This window comes from Anas acuta, chromosome 2, assembly GCF_963932015.1.
Source record: "Anas acuta chromosome 2, bAnaAcu1.1, whole genome shotgun sequence".
Taxonomy (NCBI): Eukaryota; Metazoa; Chordata; class Aves; order Anseriformes; family Anatidae; genus Anas; species Anas acuta.
This window is the reverse complement of record NC_088980.1, coordinates 105,829,121-105,847,961: the sequence shown is the minus strand read 5'-3', so window position 1 is coordinate 105,847,961 and position 18,841 is coordinate 105,829,121. Positions and strand designations below refer to the sequence as shown.

At 33.7% G+C, this 18,841-nt stretch overlaps 1 protein-coding gene across 1 annotated transcript in view; it reads right to left on the bottom strand.

Moving 5' to 3' along the window:
• Positions 1 to 18,841, bottom strand: part of SMCHD1 (structural maintenance of chromosomes flexible hinge domain containing 1) — a 76,822-nt gene that overhangs the window by 40,302 nt on the left and 17,679 nt on the right. Inside the window, exons 4-24 of the mRNA XM_068671514.1 lie at positions 17,608 to 17,690; positions 17,378 to 17,508; positions 15,463 to 15,577; positions 15,224 to 15,343; positions 13,774 to 13,940; positions 11,662 to 11,755; positions 11,235 to 11,445; positions 10,338 to 10,458; positions 10,049 to 10,232; positions 9,393 to 9,590; positions 9,135 to 9,248; positions 8,568 to 8,674; positions 8,182 to 8,264; positions 7,901 to 8,014; positions 6,106 to 6,183; positions 5,906 to 6,025; positions 4,850 to 4,994; positions 4,410 to 4,506; positions 2,894 to 2,966; positions 2,036 to 2,175; positions 819 to 953 (exon numbers count right to left, since the gene is read on the bottom strand). Of these exons, the coding sequence (XP_068527615.1) occupies positions 819 to 953; positions 2,036 to 2,175; positions 2,894 to 2,966; positions 4,410 to 4,506; positions 4,850 to 4,994; positions 5,906 to 6,025; positions 6,106 to 6,183; positions 7,901 to 8,014; positions 8,182 to 8,264; positions 8,568 to 8,674; positions 9,135 to 9,248; positions 9,393 to 9,590; positions 10,049 to 10,232; positions 10,338 to 10,458; positions 11,235 to 11,445; positions 11,662 to 11,755; positions 13,774 to 13,940; positions 15,224 to 15,343; positions 15,463 to 15,577; positions 17,378 to 17,508; positions 17,608 to 17,690 (2,630 nt within the window). The remainder of the gene's footprint in view (positions 1 to 818; positions 954 to 2,035; positions 2,176 to 2,893; positions 2,967 to 4,409; positions 4,507 to 4,849; positions 4,995 to 5,905; positions 6,026 to 6,105; positions 6,184 to 7,900; positions 8,015 to 8,181; positions 8,265 to 8,567; positions 8,675 to 9,134; positions 9,249 to 9,392; positions 9,591 to 10,048; positions 10,233 to 10,337; positions 10,459 to 11,234; positions 11,446 to 11,661; positions 11,756 to 13,773; positions 13,941 to 15,223; positions 15,344 to 15,462; positions 15,578 to 17,377; positions 17,509 to 17,607; positions 17,691 to 18,841) is intronic.

Genomic DNA, 18,841 nt, shown 5'->3' with positions numbered 1-18,841 from the left:
TTAAGACATCAGATATACACATAAACACATAAATATTGCTCCATGGCACTACTCTGGACTGTTAGGTGTGAACAGCTGCCCAAACATGAAATTAGCTTGACTTATCAAAAGTAAAGTTAAAGGGTATGTCAGAATGCTTACAATGGTTAATGGAAGCTGGAACTGACGATAGATACTTAGGAAATATTTTTTGTATAGTATTTAAAAACCTACAATTTCCAAATACTTCTTAAGAGTAATCAGAAGTAATGTTTCATATAGGTTATCTTGCCCCATTAATATGTTTATATCTTTGTCAGGATAAAACAAGGGTCTCATCTTCTCCAGGTGTGTGGCTCTCCTGACTGTCAGTGAACTGAGATGTACAACATAGTTAATAAAAATTAAGAGTTTTAAGACTGAAATGGTACTCAAAAAAAATAATTCCTAACCTTTGGAAAAAAAAATCTCAACTTCCTTCTTTACTAAGGTTTTGGGGAACAATTTACGATACCCGTTCTGTCTCTAAATGTTTATGCAACAAAGGTTGGAAGGATCCAGGGAGTAAAAGGGAACATAAAGTCCCAGAAATAGTGCTTATTTCTGAAACACTTCAGAGATTTCAGAAGTAAACTTGAGAAGTGTAGAAAAAATTGAATTTTTTCCTTTTTATGGCTTCCCAGGGATGAAAAGGACAGACACAATTTTCAGGCCTATGGTAATTAAGAGAGTGACTTTTGGGGGTCAAGTTGATTCATAAAACTTTGGTTTAATAGCAAGACAATACAATAAACAGCTTCCAATCTTCTGTTCACTTAAACATTTCAATCAATACTTACAGGAATTTCAATCTTTGCTTTGAGCATCTGGTCTTTCTTTATATTCTGTACATGTATAACTGGGCCAGTTAAGATGTTTGTTCCTGCATTACTGCAGTCCACAGAATACACGGGTAAGTTTGCAGCACCTAAAAACTGTTTAAAATGTAACATTAAACTTCAGTGTTGTGTTTTTTTTTGTTTGTTTGTTTGTTTGTTTGTTTTGTATAACTTCTGGGATTATTCCAGAAATGTGCAACTTCAAAGATACACACAATTATTTACAGATAATATTTTTTAGATTTCACAAAATCAAACGAAGTTTTTTTTCCCCCCAGGTGATCCACATATGAAATGTGACGCTTAAACTCTGTTTGTGCATCACCATGCCACTGCAGACCCACATACTTACACAATACCAGAATAGAATGTATGCACATGAATTATAAATGGAAAGCAGACTATTTTACCCTGTGCAAACCATTTTTATTTATCTGTCCCTGTTGAGAGACTGATTTCACTATAATTGTAAAAGTCACTTTCTTGAGTTAGAAAACAAAGCAAACAAAAAACCTCTCTGTCCAAACAGGCAAAACCCTTCTACTTTTAACAGCCACAGTAACACCAGCATTCTTTTCTGGATTTATTCAAGTGTGTACAATAGTTTCATCTATTACTAATTTTTAGGCACTAGACCTGTATTTTCATCTTTAAGCAAATTAAAAATATGTTGTCTAATTCTTTTCCTAAACAAATTTTAGTATCATATGTGGAAAATATATGTAAGTAAAGTATCATAGGTGGAAAATATGACTTAGAATGTCTTAAAATCTTAGTTAAATATTCTTACATCATGTTTTTTTCCATTTCTAAGTGCAGGTTCCTATGATTCTGAAACTTACTGAATGAATCAATGAATGAGACAAAAGAGTCATAGTGTGGCTCTTCACAGAATCACAGAATCAGTTCACAGAAACACAGAATTGAAGGGGTTGGAAGGGACCTTGAGAGATCATCAGTCCAACCCTCCTGCCAAAGCAGGTTCCTTAGATCAGGCTGCCCAGGTAGGCATCCAGATGGGCCTTGAATATCTCCAGAGAAGGATACTCCACAACCTCCCTGGACAGCTTGTTCCCAAAAAGCACTACTGAAGATAATCCTGTCTAGATGCCAAAAGATGGCTCTTTTCGCAGTCCTTTTAAATGTATCAAAATGAAACATTATAAAATGCAGTTTACCTTACAATGAACGATCAGCTTTGGCTGTGCTGTTATATTGCCTGATTCATCCAATACTTCAACCTGAAAGGGGAAAGCTGTACCATTTTCAATCTTAAGAATTTCAGAATCAGGTTTTACTTTCAACTGACGTGGTGGGCCTGTAAAAATGCACAATTGCAGAACAGCAATTATATTTAGGTAACCTTCAAGACCCTAGATTTCAGTTTTTGCTATCTTGAAAAGTGTTTTAAAGCCACATTATCAAGGTATATGTGGTAACAAACACTTCAGTTCAATTCAGGTATACTAATTTATGACAATAAGTTTCTTGATACTTTCTGTCTTTCAATTCATATCACCTGCCACTCTTTTGAATGAATTCAGTAAGGAATAGTTAGACAAACATGGTGAACCCCAAAATATTAACGTTGAGATACCTGATCAATCATAACATGCAGCAGTTTAATAATGAAAACCACCACAGCTACAATTTGTGTGCAAAGAAAAACACAACTTCTGATGGTATTACTTAGTAAAGCGAAGCTATTAAAATAAATCTATCCCCTGAATGTATAATTAGTTTCATCAGTTTTAAAATAAGAGAAGAACATCATAGATTACTATAAGATGTTTCTGAAAAAGGACCATATCTTATTCCTTCAAACATCTTTTATATGCTGAGCTGTGACTTTTATCTTATTATTACCAAGACTGACATGCCATTAGCTTTGTCTAATTTCAGTCATCACTTGGATGAGTTAGAATATCTTCATGTAATGCTTCACTAAATGTTTTATCTCCTTGGGAGAAGAACATTATTAATAGGATCAGAATAAAGTTAAACAGAAATTCACCAAGTATTCAAACGATACTTACCAGGCTGCAATCTTATTTTAAAAATTTGTGTGTCTTCTTTCAAACCAGGAAGAGTAACCTTCAGATTAAAGTTCTAATGAAAAGAAAATTTTAAATATTAACTTTAAACAAAACCAGATCATAGAAAAATTATCTCTCAGTCATGTCAATCCATATATATGTAAATTTCAAAAGTACAACCAAATTTTCTTGCACTGCTACATAAATCAAGATTTTTTCACTGCACTAAAATCTATTTTTTCATGTTATTACTCCCAGCGATATTCAGCCTAGGATTTGCACGTTAAACTAGGTTCTGAAACCACCAAAAGCAGCTATCATAAATTGTGTTTTCCTGCTTAGAGGCTTGTTTTACTGGGGACAAAATCACAACAGTGATTTTGTGAACAGCATAGCTTCAAAGAAAGGACCTGCAAGTTCTGTGTTCACTGTGTCAGCTGACTGCCAGAAGGAAGGTGACAGACTTTCTTTCCATCTCATCTTGGAATAAAACCATATGAAAAACAACACGTGCTGTACAATTCTATCACTAAAACTGATCTTCACATGAAAGCCAGAGAAAGAATCAGTCTAATGTTAGTAAGTTGAACTATTCATTACTTCATTCAATCAAGCTCTGCATTCACGCACTAGGCACTACCCCTTCTATGCTCCCAGCTTCTCTTATCTTTAAACCTTTTTCAATATTCATTTTTGACTTAATCTTTTTGACTTGGCATCTTGACACTGTACTATTTTCTAACTCTTATTCATCAGTTTACGTCTTTAACTTCATTCATTTTAATCTTTCAACAGTTGTGTCCTCTTCTCCTGTATCTTCACGGTCCATTCATTTATCTACTTCCCTTCTGCTTTCAAGCATGGTTCTATACACACTATAGTAAAGAACTATTTTCCCCTTTAAACTTTGTTTCTCACCCTTCTCCTGACTGTATTCAAAATCCTACAGGGGAGCAGTTGTCTTACGATTGCTTACACACTTTTCCAGTTTTCTCATTGATTCTACACATAACACCAGAACATACTTTTCTCTGACTCGACTGGGTGAAATTAAATCTACAGAACATGATGAAATCTACTTCTCTTTCTTGTCTATCAAAATCTACTTCTCTTTCTTGTCTATCAGTGCTTCCCTCACCGATGACTGTGATCTTCAATATTTTGTAGTTCCATCAAATTTCTCTTTCCATGCTGCATTACTACTCCTACATTTTTCCCCTTCCTTCCTTCTCCGTCTTGTTCTCTCACTTTCTGTTAAATTATTTCCAGAATCCCTATTACTATCTGTTTTTCTTTTAAGATGCTGTAAATGTCTATGTTCTTCTCTGCTTATTTTAATCACCAAAAATTACACTGTGCCCTCACCGTTGCCAGAAGCTAACAGACTGAAGCTGTGGGAAAGACGAATTGCACTACGTAGAGCCATAAGAAGTAATTTAAAAACATCCCAAGAATTAGCCATAGATTTTTTTTTTCTTAAAAATCGATTATTTCAAGTTTAAGTTCATTCGCATACCTTGCCCTGGTAACTATTTACACAGCCTCTAGCAGTGACACCCTTAATGACGCAATTTGTTCCTGCACTCAGTTTTTCATACTGCAATGTCAATCCACTAAAAGAAAAAAAAAAGAAGAGATTAAAAAAAAAAAAACAATACAACAGAGATCATTTTAATTCTCCATGAAGATATATATATATATATATATATATTTTGAATATATATATATATATATATATATATACACACACATTCAGATATTCCTACGGAAATAACAGCAGAAGTGCAAGTTATCTCTTGTTAAAAGTATCCATTACATCACTCAAACAAAATCCTGAAAAGAATTACCATATTGCTACAAGAACAACAACAAGAACTAACAAAAATCACCTCCACAACACCCCAACCCAACAACAAGAAACCAACAAACAAAAATATGATTGGATGGCTGAATTACCTAGCTTCAAGAATTGGTTTAATGTCATCTCTCAACTGTGTTGTGTGACCAAATTCATCTTGCAATTCCAAAGGAATATTGAAAGGCACTCCAACTTGAAAAGGAAGCTCCAAAAGACCCACTGAAAATTTCTCTGGTTTGCCCTCTAAGAGAAAACAACAATACATTTTTAGAAGCAATTATGTATGTTCATTGGCTTTTTCTTAATGAAAGCTGCAGTTAAGAGATGGTTTTCAACTTTAAAGCATTGTAAACAAAGAAAATAGGTTGATTGATTTTAAAAAACAACAACAACAAAAACAAAAGTCCAAACAAACATACTAACATTAGAAACAATAGTTCTAATAGTTCAAAATAGTTCAAAATAGTTCAAAATAGTTCAAAAACCTACTGCCACACTCTAAGGTATAAAAAAACAGAACGTCGAAAAGTTCAAAATTCTTCTTATATCAACACAGCACCTGAAAATGGGCAAATTTCTTCTGGACAGCTTTTAACTAAACATTTCATTCCTTTAATTCTGTTAAAATTATGCATGCAGCATTTTTGTTTCACAATTATCCCAAGTTTGGGATATTAATATGAGTAAAACAGTATTTGAACAAGACAGCTGAGTGCATCTTTCCTGTGAAATCTTGCCCTGTTAGATGGCCTCCAATTAGGCACTCCACATTAAGACAAAACATGCACGTTTAATAGTTGTGAAGTCTTTGGCATCACTTGCACAGAGCAATGAAAATAGGAGCCTGTGAATCAAAGTTTTGTGCAATCAAACTTTCTTGGCTAAGGTTAAGTATGTTAAGAAATTTCACATCATGGAAAAGCTTTTGATTCCATCATCACCTTTTTTTTTTTTTTTACATCTCTTAGACAAAAAACAAAAACAAAACAACCCAACAGATTGTATCTTGGATCTACATCATATTTTACATGCAAGTATTACTTTTCAGGGCTGAAAATTACCTCTCCCAACTAAAACATGAATAATTTTGATACAAAATGAATCAAAATGAAACACAAAAAGTAAAAGAAAACTGGCATGGCTGGAGTTCTTACCTATAATAGTAAATTTAAATGTTTTAGATGGCAGAGTTCTTCCTGCATATGTGTCTGCACTACTTTCATTTAATACTACTTGCAGCTTCAAGGTGTAGTTCCCAAGTTTCTGAAGATTTTCTAAAGAGAAATACAAATAAATTTATAAAGAAAAAGTGAAAATTATAAATAAACTGAAAATATTTCACCTAGGAACTCACCCATTTTTTTAAACCAGTATGGCCATTTGCCTCCATGCTGACTTATATGGGAAATTATCTCTTTATTTCCTGTAGGTGCTGAAATATAAAAAATTACCTACATGTATTTAGGATTTATAACATAATACTCTATTATATAAAAACATGTCACTTTTAAATCTAAGAAACAGAAATTCAGTTTCAGTTTATCACATTGATTACGGCTTAATAAAATATTTATTTCCACATCTAATCCCAATTTAATTAAAAATTGCTAGCCCCAGACACGTTAAAATGAAAGCACCAAGTTTATGAAGCTGTGTTTTATCAGCTCTTTCATTATATGTTCTCTGTCAAGTCTGAGCACTTGCAGGCTGTGCAATTCATACTGTCAACTGATCAACTTGACAAATGATAAAACAAATTAGCTTAAATTGGAGCAATGGTAAAAAACATGAAGTCTAAGAACTAACTGCAAGTACATCTGAGCAAAATAATAACATTCTTTTTTTTGCTTCAAATTGTTTTGTCTGTCTTTATAAACACTTCTGCTGCATGAAACCACAGCCTGAAAGAACATATAATGAAACAGGTAATTTTTAGTGACTGGTGCTATAACCTCAGATAATACAGGAACAATACAGTTAAAAACTCTGGCAATAATATATTCAAAATAGATTTTAGTGTAATTTAAGTAAACACAGAATGCGACTGCAACAAGACTACATAGAATAGAAAGAAATGCACGAGAAGACACAACTTGATCTATTGGTTAATATAAACAATTGTTTCACATCCTGCTTTTTCACCAAACGACATATATAAAGCAACATTTGCCAACATTTTTCGGTGTATTTCTTTGAACATTTAATTTTGGAAATATTGGGTTATTATAGTAAGTTATGATGTTTTTTACTGTAACATATAATTTAGAGAAATAATTTCTAACATAATTTAATATATGCACATATTTTAATATATATACTACATATTTTCAGCTTTAGCAGTTATCAACAGTGAGAAAACAGAACTTCTTAAGTAAGTACAGTTTTCCTATTGCACTGTCAGCTGCCAGCAACCTAAACTGAAAGCCTCTATATTATGCAAGATGAACACCTTGAAGATGCTCACATTTCTTGTATTGCCCCTTTATAGATTGATCATGCAAGGGGCAAATTTATCCATTGGAGAAATTTCTTCACTTCTGTGAGAAGTGAAGGAAGTGTAACACTTCTGTGCATACTGATATGCAAAAGTGACAATAAAACTAATGGGTTCTTGGAAGAGAACCAGTGGGAATACCTGAGCTTTAAAGGGAGGGCACTATTACATTATCCTGTTCTACTGTTCTGAAAGAGGATACAACCCTAAGTTATTTACGTTTAAAATTTGCAAGCAACTTTAAAGGTAGTATTTTTAGATACCAAACTAGTCCAGTCTCTAGCTTTACATAACTTGAATGAATTGCTGTGTTAATTGCAAATTCCTTTAAACCAGAAACTATGCATATTATGAAGACAATCTGAAATTGATATGCTCTCCTTTTATGTGACAGAAGAGTTAATAGTAATATAGCATTGAGATGTTAAATATTTGGCCTTAAGGCAACTGTCATTTCATGAAATGTGGCTTTGGATGCATACATGGAACTCTGATGGAATACTGTCCTTGAAATGAAAAGCTTTACAAGTCTACCAAATTACAATATATACACAAGAAATTATACACAAGCAAATATTTTACATTTCATGCATTTTTAAATAATAAAGACTATTTAGAAAATAGTCTTTAAAATTAAAGATACTAAAGTACTTACAATGTAAAATAACCTTGAGTTCAACCAGAAGTTTCTTTGAACCTCCATGACTGGTACCAGGAAGTTTTTGCATTGCTTCTCCTTTTTTATTCAAAATTTCTATTCTTAATGCCCCTATATTTAAACAGAAAAATGAAGGACTTTTAAAGTATGCTGTTTTTAAGTGACTGGAGATTTCTGTATGTTTTTTTGTTTGTTTGTTTGTTTGTTTTTAACAGAGGTGAACAGTATCACTTTAAACTACCATTTTCCCTTTGAGTATTCAGAAAATGAAACTGTACCTATTGGTGTACCAGCAAATCTTGTTTCATTTGGTAATAGCTCATCTCCTTCAGGCCATGTTACAGACAATTTGTCAGGAAGTCTAGTGAAAATGAGAGAAAGAACAGTTTTTCCATGAGTTAAAAAAGAAAAAAGTAATTTATCTTTAGTAGAACATATATGAAGCTCCTTTTCTGGGGAAAAAAAAAAAAAAAAAAAAAAAAAGGTTCAAAACCATTTGTTCTTGTTTAAGAGGTTTTTTTTGTTTGTTTTTTTTTGTTTCTGCTCAAACGGCTGACTGCCCTTCCATTGGGAATAAAACTAACCATATGTTTGTGCTTCCTGAAAAAATACTAAAACTCTTAGTAGGAACTGCACAAGTAAATCATCACAATTCAGAGCTTACCTTGCCATTTCATCCTCTATGTATTTTTTAACAGCTTTGTCAGACACTGTTCTGTCAAGTTTTGAGATTGGAATAGTTTTTGTTTCAGCATACAATGCCTTAGGTTCCTGGAAAAAAAAATAAGTCAAGTTAAAAACAGCCAGATTATAATGCGTCTGAGAGAAAAACTTCTCTATCAAGGGACCAGACAGGTAGACACAAACATAATGCAATATGCTAACAAATGGTGACTCGTTGACCACTGTGGTAGAATTTGCTGAAATCACAAGGGTTAAAAATGGGATTGCAATATACTAGCGAGCCCAACTGTGATGCTAATGTCGTGTGGAAATTTAATTAATTTAAATTCATTGATCATTATTATGTTTAATATGCAATTTACATTAAAACTGATGTAAATAAGCAATTTGATTCTTTCTAAGCAATTTGATTTCTTTGCTAAATCCAGAATTGAACAGTTGTTGAAAAAAACAAACAAAAGAATTTTTAAAGAAGTCTAATCTACAATTCAGTTTACAGATTCCATAAGCATATGAGGTATAAGAACTCTTTTTATATTTGTCTTACCAAAGCAATTTGAACCTCTCCTCCAGTGGCAAATATATCTCCATCATGGTCTCCATACAAAAAAAAATTCTCAATGCTTCCATAGAATATTGGAAGAGTCTTAGTGGTTTTCACCTGTTAGTTGAAGACAACAGGTAATTTCAATACATTAAATCTGCATTAAGTGTATCGTATTTGCCTTTTATACAGTTCAAATGCTGTTACAAAATAAACAAACAAAAAAAAATAAATCCCAACATCAGTGAGGACCTAACTTACCAGCTGCCCAGTTTTGTACGTTTTCCCATCCCATTCTATTGCAGAATATACTGTCCAAGGGCTCTGCATTCTTTTGGATGGCAAATCAGTACGTGTCGTTACTCCTTTAAAGACCGTGAATTTAATCTGTTTGTCATATTTCTCATGACAGTCTTTGAGCCACAAAGCAAATTCTCTGTCAATTTTCATTCTCTGCTCCTATAAGGAGATAACAAAATAAATCCGTATTATCAATGCATTGCACAGAATACAAACCTGACAATTTGTGAAATATGAACGATTATAGGAGAAAAGAGATATTGTAGTCTAAAAAAATGGAATCTTCAGCTTGGAAACAGTACAGTATTCCACAACAGTTACACTTCCAGCCAGAAGAAGTGTTTCCCTCTGTACTCATATTCTGTTATGAGGACAGTCTTTCCACAAAAATTGTTAAAGAAAATAAAAGGAAAGACAAATTTATTTTTTTTCAGATTTAAAGAGTCAGCTTTAATACTCACTGAAACTGAGAGAAGCTTCTGCTACAAAGACTGCAAAAGTGTCCAAGGTAAAAGTTCTTCAGAAGCAGAGAAATAACCAGTGGCACGAACAAATGACCCGGAAGTACACATTTCATTTATGCCAGAAAGCAAGATGTAATAGATTAAAATAATCACCTGTCCATTGAAGATTCTTGTGAACAGAGTATTCTTGTCTTTTAACTTCAGTTCTAGATCCATGAAAGTGAGTTTGTTTGTGCTGACCTGAAACTTATCATTGGTAAACAATGCACCAGAAATTCTGTTGTAGCATTCAATTGGTGCCAATCCTCTCTTCTTTGGAGGAGCGCACCAGTCAAAACTTAAACAGAAGAAGACAGACATTAAAATCATCTTCTGTACAAAGGAAGGTGCTTACGCTGTAGAAAAAGATTGATCTACATTGTAGAAACTGATTATTACTTACTCTTCCACAGTTGTGTATGGGATTAATCTTCCATTCCAAAAACATTCAAAAATAGGTCTTTTTCCTCTGGCACCCTTTTCTACTATAAAGCAGTCATAATCTTCATCATCATCATTTAATTCTTGATTAAAAAGAAGACAGTCTCTATGAATAAAATTCTTAAAAAACAGTGTAATATCACACAACACAGCATTTAATGATTATCTATGCATAATAGGTTATGCCCAGTAGCATTACACATGATATCAAGTTGGGTATTTATTAGCATTTTTTTGTTTAAGAAATACCAAACAAAAAGTGTAAGGAAAATTTTAAACAGAGATTGAATATTTCCAAACTTTAAGTATAATTTGAATAAATAATACTTATTTCCCCCCCATAAATGCCATATGACGTTCTTCTAATATCAAAGATCTTGTCATTATTAAACTTCATTTATTGTGTTAAAGGAATTTCAAGGGGTGATGATTTTTTTTTAAACCCTAGCATTTAAATCTGAAAACCCATCAAGACTGCATAAAGCAAATTTTACATTTAGGGCTTAGTCTACATGTTGTCTACTGCAGTATTCTGGTGTTATAATGTCTCAAATCAAATGGCTGCTCATTATTTTCTCAAAAATCTAACAGGAAACTGAAAATGTTTCAGTCAGACTGCATTTTGTTACAGTTTATAGTTTGATAGCAGAGGAAGTTATGTCAAAGAACAGGTTTACATGAACAAGTTACCAAAATAACCAATGTCAAGAGGTGAAGTTCTTTGTTTTGCCACAATCCCATTTAGATGGTAATTTACGCTTCGATTTAAATTTCTTTTTCTAACTTTAAAAGATTTGTAGTAGTAGGATTGTTTATAATATGACTTTACCACTGATTAGCAGCATAACATTTCACTCACTTGATGGATAACATGGATCATCGGGGTATGTTTCTTTATCATACAGGAAAGGATGATATCGGATGATGCCTTCCACTATACCTTCTCCTTCAACAAGCGCCTTAAACTCAAAACTATCTGCTGTAGTATTTATATACAATGTCTGCATGTCATCTTTGATCTCTCTAAGATTGACAATCTTTGGTACTTTTCCTTTTTCAAACAATGAAATCTGAAAAACAACAAAAACAGTTGATCCTCCTTAGACCAAAAAACCTAGAGTAATTAGCATTTCTGACATTTGTGTTACCTGTTAGCAAAATGCATTAGCTTCTATGCTGCAATGATAAATAACATTACTTCTCAAAAACTAAATTACTTTTGTATCTTAAAACGCTGCTGTAGTTCAAAATACATAATTTTTACACATAGATATAAAATTTCTTACCTCAATGTCAATGTTGTTGAAAGGGCTTATGTCTTTTGTTACAGCATTAGTTTCATTCCCTTTTGGTCCATGGATATAATAGTGATAGATATGTCTGTAATATTTTTAAATGAAAAATACATCTCCAAAAATTGAAATTAGAAAAAATGAACATTATAATTTTCAGTTAAACTCCTCAAACAACAAGTATACCTGATACAGAATATTTACTAAAGACTGCGAGTTGTTCTTTTTCACTTCTTTGAACTCTTATCTCCTTCACACACAATCATTCATAGGATCAACTTTTGGATAAAATAATCAAGAATATTACAAATTGGAAAACAATACACACGTGAAAAAAATATTGTTGTTACATGGCTACAGATCCAACATCAAACCACAAGCTCGTAAAACTGTAGGCTGTTTTGCACTCTAGAGATTAAAATGAACTAGAGCCAAAAAAAACTCCCACTTTGTTTCCAATTTTTTATATTGATCATTTGAATAGTAACTGAAGTATTTAACAATCACCAGCCTTACATTATTAAAAAAAAAAAGAAAAAGTTACCCTATTTCAATATAGACAAAGCTATGGATATGACCTGCATATTAGAAATACATCTTTTAAAATCTGTAAACATTATGCACTCATAGCACCTGCATCCATTTCAGAACCGCAAAGATCTATACTGTCAGATAGGTTAATTCTTTATGTAGAGATATGAAGTTTGAGAAAATTTAGTATCTTAAATTCTATTTAATTCAACTTTTAAACAAGCTAGCTAATTCTTCCAGCTTCCAAAGTCTGAGTCCTTAAACCTCATGGCAGTGGTTTGCAGAAAAATGAGTTTATACAAGCCAATGAGACTGAATGTATAAGGAACCTAACTCAACCTGCAAATGTTTATAACCTCTTTGCTTCTGACATCTACCACACTAAATTCATCTCAAGGAGAGATCCCAGGTCAAAATTCCTCATGCTCTCATTGCTCATGACTTTAGAGCAGACTGGTATGTCCTCACTGCAGAGCATTTTGCTTGCACCTCCTCTAGACCTCAAGAAGTGCTCTTGTGGCCTTAAAGCAGAATTGTCTTGGGACTGATCTTCCCTCCCTCCAGTTCAAAGCATCTGAAATAATGAGGGCTGTTCTGTAGTCCAATAGAGCAGAATGAAACTGGTATCATCCTGTGTAGCAAAAGTCACGGCAGAAGGATATTCAGAGATGTTTGAGGGAATAAGGCCAGCTGAAATACTGGTAATGAATTGTATAACACTGTGAAGCAAAAATCTTATTAGATTTGCTGTAACAGCTGCAAGGGTGTAATTGAGTAAATGGTGCCTGGCTTCCCTCTCAAGTGGGAACAGTTTTTTCACTTTGGGAGACCTCTGGAATGAAGACGTGTATATACAGCTAATCATCAGAATAGACCCTAGAAGCTAATGGGGTACCTAAGTTATTTATCAATGTAGATGTACCCCAAAATTTTCATACAGTTATAAAAGGTTTCAGTCACAAGTTATGTGAACAGCATTTAATATATTATCTAATCTAATCATCACATTATGTATGACCCATTACTATTACAGTACAGTAACAAAAATAAATAAATTATAGATTAGAAACCAAATTCTATTTCACCAGTTTTTCAAAATTGGACTACACAACACTAGCAATGAGTGGACAGTATCATACAGAGTTCTCCCTCTAAGGCTGGGATGAAGCAGCATTTTTCTATATATATATTTAAAAACACTACGAACACAAAGTTAGATACTAAGGTTAGGAGTACAGCTGTCAAAGTAATAACGTATTAAGTTACTCATAATGAGATTAATAATTAATAATGTAACAACAAAATTGATTAGGTTAATAATTAGAATTGATAATTATATAATAATTATAAAGTCACACTGATGCTGATGTTTGTAAATATCTTTCTTTGGATTGGGGACTTTTTCAGTTGTGCTGATTTTAGGAAAAACAGCCAAGAATACATCAACAAAATATGCATCATCAACAGTCTTAACAGGAACAAAGCCATTGATGATGTACTAATAGGAAGCAACTTGTAATTCTCTGACTTTGTTAGTAAGCCTAATTTTAAATCAACTATAAAGCACCAACTTACGCCAGCTGCCTTGTCCAAAGATGAAAGTAGTTTTTCAAGTACTGCATATGATCTAGTTGAACACCTGTAATGACAACTGCCGTGAAACTCTCTTTATCCCTTTCTTCTAATATTAGATTATGAAGAAATCTTTCATCATCACTTGTGATATGTGTAGAGTCAGTTGGCTACAAAAAGAGTAAAATAATAAGAGCAGGAATGTAAACTGAATTGCTGAACTCCCATCACCTTTGAAAGGACTAAAAATCAGAACAGGAACGCAAACACACAAACACTATGTATCACAAAGGACTAATGCTCAAAACGAAAGCTTCCATATTCAAAACAAATGAACTGAGAATCCATGATCCAGTTCATTTTCAACTCACTCATCACAGTATTTTAAATGTTTAGAAATGCATTTAATCATGCTTAACGTAGTACTGCATAGTACCTATGTCCTCATCTATCAAATGGAACGATCGTGTGTCCAAGACGTAAGAATTTATACAGTACATCACGCCATAAAAAAAACATTTTTGTTTTTAAATGGATAGTCTGCTTTCTAGAATAGAACTCATAGAGGAGAAACATGCTTTGTTTGTGAAACAGAAAACATGAATCCTTGGTTCCAGCTGAAACCAGTCTCACAGAAAAAATGAAGTTGTGATTGTCTTTTCCTGGATGAATGCACCTTGCTTTGACAGGTTCCTAAGCTGCATAAAAACACAGTGGTTACTGTAATGCTTCATGCTAGACCAGTGGATAATTTTTGCATATGCTTCATCCAGAAAAGAAGGTATTTTGAACACAAAGATTGAGATCTTTCTAGAAATCACAAATGCATGATACAGCTTCATGCCTCATTTTGCAAGAAAGCAGGCAAAAAGGAAATTACTAAATGTTACTAAACTAAAAGATTCACCTCTGAGCTAACTGTAAGTAGTGAAATATGTTAGTCAACAGTGTCCTGTTAAGGTTTACTTTCCCTAGGGAACCAAAGAGCTCTCCTTAACCAAAAAAATAATTAAACCAGTTATGGTGCCTTTCATCAACTCAAACTGCAGTAATCCATTACAATTTCTATTTCTGCCATAGCATTCACTTGGTCACCTACATGCACTTTTTCAGGACACACATGGTACAAATTCTGACATTTAATTTCACGTCAGTATTCCAAACTTGCCTGGCTGCTGCAGTCATTTATATCAACTTCTTGAGTCTCAAGTTGTCTATCCATCAACTCCACACTGTTGAGTTGCTCTTCTATCACTGAGTGCTTCAGTATCTACAAGTTTCTCATTACATTCTTTAACACTACACATTGCAAGTGATGCAGAAGTGAAGAAATCCCCAGACAAATATTACAGAAATATTACACAGAAATTATGTTACAAGAAATACCACAGGAAATCATGTTAGCCTAGGAACGGCTTTCAATTAAAAATGAGAAAGCATTAAAGCTACTTACCTTCCTATTTCGAATATATCCACTATATATTGCTTCTTTGTTCTTCTCCTTTTTTTCAAAATCCTCTTTGGAAAGGACAAGTTCATGAACATCCTGAGAATCCGCAGGTTTGCTTATCATCTGTTTATATTTTAGGATTTAAAAATCAAAATGAGAGTTAAAATGAATACAATAAAATAGTGACATGATGTGACATCTCAAATGTTTTAAAACGAACCCAAGGATTGGTGTCTACTTACCCTGGCAGATTGTCCAACGAAGAATACTGCTTGTTTGCCGCCAACTCCAAAATATGAGATATCACTATTTAAACTACGAGGTACTGGCAAAGGACGAACATATCCTGAATGATCACTGAGAATAAAAATGGTTTTAATAAGTTTTCTCAAGCCGATTATCATTTAAAGGAAAAAAAAAAGAAAGAAAAAAGATCCTTCTGATCTAACCAGCTTGTATTAAACTCTTCCCTGCAGTCCCTCTCTTCTAATGTCTTTTATTTCATAATTATAATTTCAATTAAAAGCAATGTGCCTAAAATTCCTGATGTACTTTTTATTTTAAAAGGATGTTGATAGAGTAACTTCTTTCTCTTTAATTTATCTTATGTCTTCTGTCCCTTCTAGCAAACCAAACTGCATTCAGTGAAACACACCTGACCATTTCACCTAATTATTCTTTCGCTTATGTACTTTTTTTTTTTTTTACACTGAAAGACAGAAAGGGATTTGGCAGTGAAAATCTTACAGAAAAAGAAATATACTACTGTACTTAAAAATTCTCTCCACTGCTAACTGAAACAGTGACATTGCCAATAGGTCTGCATCATAGGTACCGTGGTACCAGCAATTATCTACAGGTTTAAATGGTACAAGATAAGGGGCAAATCCCTCAGTGCTTTCCTTTGAATATGGCAAAATGTTAGCCGTTCTGCTTATGCTAATGAAAACAGATCATTAAGTGAGCCTTCTTCCTTATGACATAACACCTCAATGAAAACACTTGAGTCAAAATTGGAAATGCCAGCCATCTCTTAAACAGTCTTGAGGAGATGACAAACGCCATCAGTAATTCAATTCCATGTCTTTTGAGTCAGCTTGGATGGATTAACAGTCTTACCTAGTTTAAGCTAACAACAGCAAAAACACCTATTTCTAAAATTACTGCAAAAACGAATGTTATGTGCAGACAAGTATCCTAGTGTAATTTACAGCTACGCTCTTAACAGTATCAACCCACAATTTAAACTTATAGTTTAAAAATACTACACATTTCTATTGTTATTCAATTCACCGAGAGCGATCTCAAAAACAGTGTTTCTTTACTAATGACTGGACAAGATAACCTAGTTATCAAAACCCCAAACCTTTTCATCTCTATTATCACTTCCTGCTGCTCCAGTACTCTTTACGTTGGTTTTTCATAGAAGTTATTTATGATTAAGGCTATGATCACGATCTTCAAAGGATCCTGTCCTTGGCCTAAGGTATTTTTAAGGTATTCTTAAATAAAAAATGACTAAAGCTCAAGAATTAATTACTTGTCTGGAATTTTTCTACAGTAGGGTTAACTGTCACTGTACAGGTTGAAATGGAATGGACTGAAAACTGTAAAATGTATTATTGCAAGCATCAAGAAACACCATAAACGTCTACTTCCTTCTTTAAAGGCAACAGACTTTTATTTTGCCTAGCCTTCTTCAACAGATACAGACATCTTCAGTTACAATTTTGCATTACGTTGTATACAATTAAGTCAAAAGAAAAACCTAACCAAAACCCTGTATTCACTATACCCTTGGGGAACCTGTCACTGAATGCATTGTTTACTGCACTACTGAAAAGCTTTCAGGTAATAGATGAACATGGCTTAAGAGCTCTGCAGAACACAGAATGTTCTTAACTGTATGCAGACGAGTTGAAGACAGCTTAGAAAAGGCCACGAGAATAAAAAAAAATGTTCTCGCAGTACCATAGCATCAGGAGAGTATTTCTGTGTTATGAAACTTCTTTTCTCCTCACAGAATATACGTACCTGATGTGCAATCATAGAATGGCAGGTTTCAGGTAAGCACTGCTGAAGAGCTGTGCCTTCGAATGACATTGTACAAGTATTTGTACAATGTGCCAATTGCAAAAACGATTAAAACATTCTAACCTCTCAAAGTCACCTTGCCTTGTAAACTTTGACAATCTGTACACCGCCCAGTTGTTAAGCTCTTTAGAAGTCATTCCTCTTCCATTATCAATCACAGCAACAGCTGGTTTTCCATTGGAGTCATCAAATAACTGTTTGGGGAAAAAAATAAAAATAAAAATAAAAATTAAGGAGCACAAAAAAAAAAAAGGAAACCCGCACCTGAGAAAAGCAGAATGTTTCTATCTTACCAATTTGATCTGTATGCTTCGAATACCAGCATTTCGGGATGTAGCTGATAGAGAATTGTCAATCAACTCGGCAAGGGCAAATGCTAAAGAAATTAGAGAAAAATCAACATATTAAAATCCTGTTCTTAAAAGACAACAATTAGACACACATTTGCAGGAGTTTCTTCTGAGCCATCAGGATAATACATTCCTGTCCTGGGTTTATGTGGCAAGGTGTTGGTAGTGGGGGGAAGGGCTGTAGGAGTGGCCTCTGTGAGCAGAGCCCTGCAGCTGCCCCATGTCAGATCAGAGCAGCTCCAAAAGGGACCCACTGCTGGCTGGAGCTGAGCCAGTGACTGAAACTGGTTGCATCTCTGTGATAACATACTTAAAAAAAATCTGTCAAAGAACTACTATATTCTACCTTCAAGCCACGCTGTAAAATGTAATGTTTTTATATGCCAATAGAAGATTTGATGTTGATAACACCTTCTGTTATCCAGAGGTTTTCTATCACTGGAGTTCTGTACTTTCTTAGCTATATGGTAATGCACTTTAATACTGCCCTTTTGAAGCAGATGGCAGTGGACATGATTTTTGCACATACTTCATATACTTTTAAGAAAAAGTGTACTAAATGATGCAGGCATTGATGCAATCAGTACAGCACGGAAGTGAGCATAATGTTAAGTGATGGAAGTGAAAAATGTCTTATGAAGAACAGAAAGGGAACAGCAAAGAAATCACCTGTGCCAGTAAATAAAGGAAAATAGAACATTATCATTTCATTTCATAGTAACATTCTGAGGCCTCCTGAAACAAGGAAAAAAGAGGTTTTCCTACCAAAGGAATGATCAGCATTTCATGGGAGAGGAGCAGTAGCTGCAAAATACATGACCACTTATATGAAGTACTGAACAATTTCATATTCATCAAGAACTTATGAGATTTAACAGTTCCTTCTATCAAACCAACTGTTTGTTTGATTGCAGTGCTGTTAAAGTGAAAACAGAATGAGAGTTGGATTGTTTGTTCATTTGAGTCTTGTTAAATTCTGTGATTGTGGAGAATGGAAATGCTTCTAGTTAACCCAACTCTAGCAGTGAGGACAATACTTCCGTGGTTTTTGGAATTAACACATTTATCTAAAAGTATTTTTGTCACTTTTTTTCTATCAGCCTGCATTAATGTATGTAAGCAAACAATAATTCAACACTGATGAAAATCATGACAAAGAAATCTCATCCTACTGATT